Source organism: Vicia villosa, unplaced genomic scaffold (assembly GCF_029867415.1).
Source record: "Vicia villosa cultivar HV-30 ecotype Madison, WI unplaced genomic scaffold, Vvil1.0 ctg.000060F_1_1, whole genome shotgun sequence".
In the NCBI taxonomy this organism is placed as follows: domain Eukaryota; kingdom Viridiplantae; phylum Streptophyta; class Magnoliopsida; order Fabales; family Fabaceae; genus Vicia; species Vicia villosa.
This window is the reverse complement of record NW_026704990.1, coordinates 1,609,104-1,612,003: the sequence shown is the minus strand read 5'-3', so window position 1 is coordinate 1,612,003 and position 2,900 is coordinate 1,609,104. Positions and strand designations below refer to the sequence as shown.

The following is a 2,900-nucleotide window of genomic DNA, read 5'->3' as shown; positions in this document are numbered from 1 at the left end:
GTTTAGGTATCATTTACAAAAATATTTGGATCAATATTAAATTTTCGTATATAAAAATATTTACATCAATAGTAGATTTTTTCCCGTATACCATTTTTGAATAAAAAATATTTGGATCATAAATAACATTTTTCGTAAATAATAATACAAAAATTATTTCTATTTAGGTATAATTTACAAAAATATTTGAATCAATATTAAATTTTTGTATAAAAAAATATTTAGATCAATAATAGATTTTTTCCCATATACCATTTTTGGATCAAAAATATTTAAACATAAATACCATTTCTCGTATATAAAAATATTTAGATTAATAATAGATTTTTTTCCCGTATACAGACCTCATTTTTGTTTAGTATCATTTACAAATATATTTGGATCAATAGTAAATTTCATATATAAAAATATTTAGATCAGCAGTAGATTATTTTCCCGTATACCATCTTGCAATAAAAATATTTGGATCATAAATACCATTTTGTAAATAATAGATTTTTTCCATATGCAAATATTATTTTTGTTAAGGTGTCATTTACAAAAATATTTGGATCAATATCAAATTTTCGTATATAAAAATATTTAGATCAGTAATAGATTTTTTGGCATATTCCATTTTTGAATAAAAAATATTTGGATCATAAATTACATTTTTCGTAATAATAAAATTAAGAACTTTATTGTACAAAGACCAACAGACCACAATTTTAATGTGGTGGCAAAAAATCAAATAAGGGTATTTCGGACTTTTCCACAACCATTAATTTTCTTATATTATAGATGGGTTATGATAGACTGCCTGTATGGTACAATGACGTGACATTCTCGAATTTTGAAGATTTCTTTTATTGGCCAATTAAAATGACTTTTTCAAAGAGTCAATTTGCACAATTTGGAGACTTCACAAGTCCCCCTTTAAATATTTGGCCATCACTATAATCTCTGCTTCTATTTAATGGAGCCATTCATTTATTTAACAATAAAAAATATCTGCGGATATTCACAATGTATGGCTGCATGAAGCAGGCACATCTTAACCATTTAAAAAGCATCTCAGTAATTAACTCTGAAATAATTTTATGAAAAATAAATAAATACCTTATGACAATTTGTTTTGTATATATACGAGCCTTACTGGGCTTCAAAACCATACTATCTCTACAAAACACAAATGCCATTTTGACCTATCATACTAAACTAATCAAGGTACGTATGTAAGATATTCATTGTCCTAAGGTGATTAACAATTTTGTAGTGTTCATCCTGCATGTTTTGAGAGTTCTTTACAATAACTCATGACGGTTTAAAAACATAAAAAGTTAACTAACATACTTGTTTTCGATAGTGCTTGAGAAGAGACAGACGTGTATTAAAAATATATTAGTGGAGTTTTGTAATTTTCATTCATGGAATATCCTACCGCTCATTTGTTTTGAGTAATAGGAGTTTTCCGTTTGTTTTTTTGGCGGAGTATCTCTTATACTCCCTTTGTTTAATTCCATAACCTATTAAAAAAAAATATATTGTGCAAACTAATTTCATGGTTGTTTTGAAGGAAAGACAATGAACAACGAAGTGAATAACCATGAGAGATATGTTGAACTGTCAAGGACTGAGAGAGAAAAGAAAGGGTGGAGAAATGTATTAGAACGAATAAGGAGTTGGATGGCTTTCAAAGACAAGGATGAATGGCTGGAACAAATGAGAGGTAATTTGGGATTAATAGCGACAGTGATCGCAACAATTACATTTCAAATAGCTCTTAATCCACCTGGGGGCGTTAGGCCGGTTAAAGATGACGGAGAAAACAATCCAGATGTTATAGCATGTACTCTCTATAGCAAGGATGGAAACTTAACTAATGGTTTGAAGCTATGTCCTGGTGAAGCTGTCTTAGCCGTTATATATCCAGGTTCTTATCTTGAGTTCCTTTTTTGGAACAGTATATGTTTTGTTTCATCGCTAACGGTTTTACTCTTGCTTGTGAGTGGATTTCCTTTGAAACATAGGTTTCCTATGTGGCTTTTATCAATCGGAATGTGTCTCACTCTCACAAGTCTTGCTATTACATACATAACTGCAGTACAAATGGTTACCCCGGATCCTGTTTGGGGTCCAGCAAAAGATTTTCAAAGAACATTGCTTCTGACTTGGGTTGCAATGTTATTCCTTTTGGCTTTGTTCCTCACACTACGTTTCATTATGTGGGTAGTTAACATTTTTCTCAAAATAGGTAAAAGGGCAATCACTCAAAATATTTCGAGGGAGAATACTCCAGCCCCGTGATTCGGTATGTTTCACCATGCATCTGCTACACGTTCCATCCCAAACCACTTCATTCCGCATGTGTATTTGTGTGTAAAGTGTTCTTTTATATGTAATAAACGTATGTTATAAGGATATTTATGTGTAATGTTATCTTTTGTATGGAATTGTTTGTATGGTTGTCTTTTATGTTAAGGATATTTGTGCGTATGGCTGTCTTTTATATGTAATATACATTATGATAATTATATTTAGAGTAATGCTATTCTTACACTCATATTATACACTAATATTTATTTTTATTTTTAAAATTATGGACGATACTGTTCATGTACGGACGTGCATTAACCAACTTCATTACTACTGTTTTGGATTGGGCCGAGCAGGCCCAATCTGCTTGGGCCCATTTCCCATTTACCGTTACGAACTGGTCCACGCAAAGATCACGCTTTAGCGAAGGATTCGGTCAACCACCTCTGAATCCTATGCCACGCTCACCTAGAACGTGAGTCACCTGCTGACTCGGCCCTAGCAGAGGTTGTTCTGGAAGTTTCCTAGCACGTGGGCCTCCAATTGGATTTGGCCCAAATAGGAAACCTTGGCTCAGCGCTGGGGGCTATAAATACCCTCTTTCA

The 2,900-nt window shown here is 32.1% G+C and overlaps 1 protein-coding gene across 2 annotated transcripts; it reads left to right on the top strand.

The window, feature by feature from the left end:
- The first annotated feature begins 1,052 nt into the window (after positions 1-1,052).
- Positions 1,053-2,460, top strand: LOC131623275 (uncharacterized). 2 transcript variants are annotated; one of them, XM_058894275.1, is made up of 2 exons: positions 1,053-1,206; positions 1,561-2,460. In XM_058894275.1, exons 1-2 carry the CDS (start codon positions 1,102-1,104, stop codon positions 2,284-2,286), a joined length of 831 nt encoding a protein of 276 aa, XP_058750258.1. In that variant the 5' UTR covers positions 1,053-1,101; the 3' UTR covers positions 2,287-2,460. The 2 variants fall into 2 exon arrangements, with proteins under 2 accessions (XP_058750258.1, XP_058750259.1); XM_058894276.1 differs by having other exon boundaries at positions 1,054-1,206; positions 1,556-2,460.
- Positions 2,461-2,900: the final 440 nt, after the last annotated feature.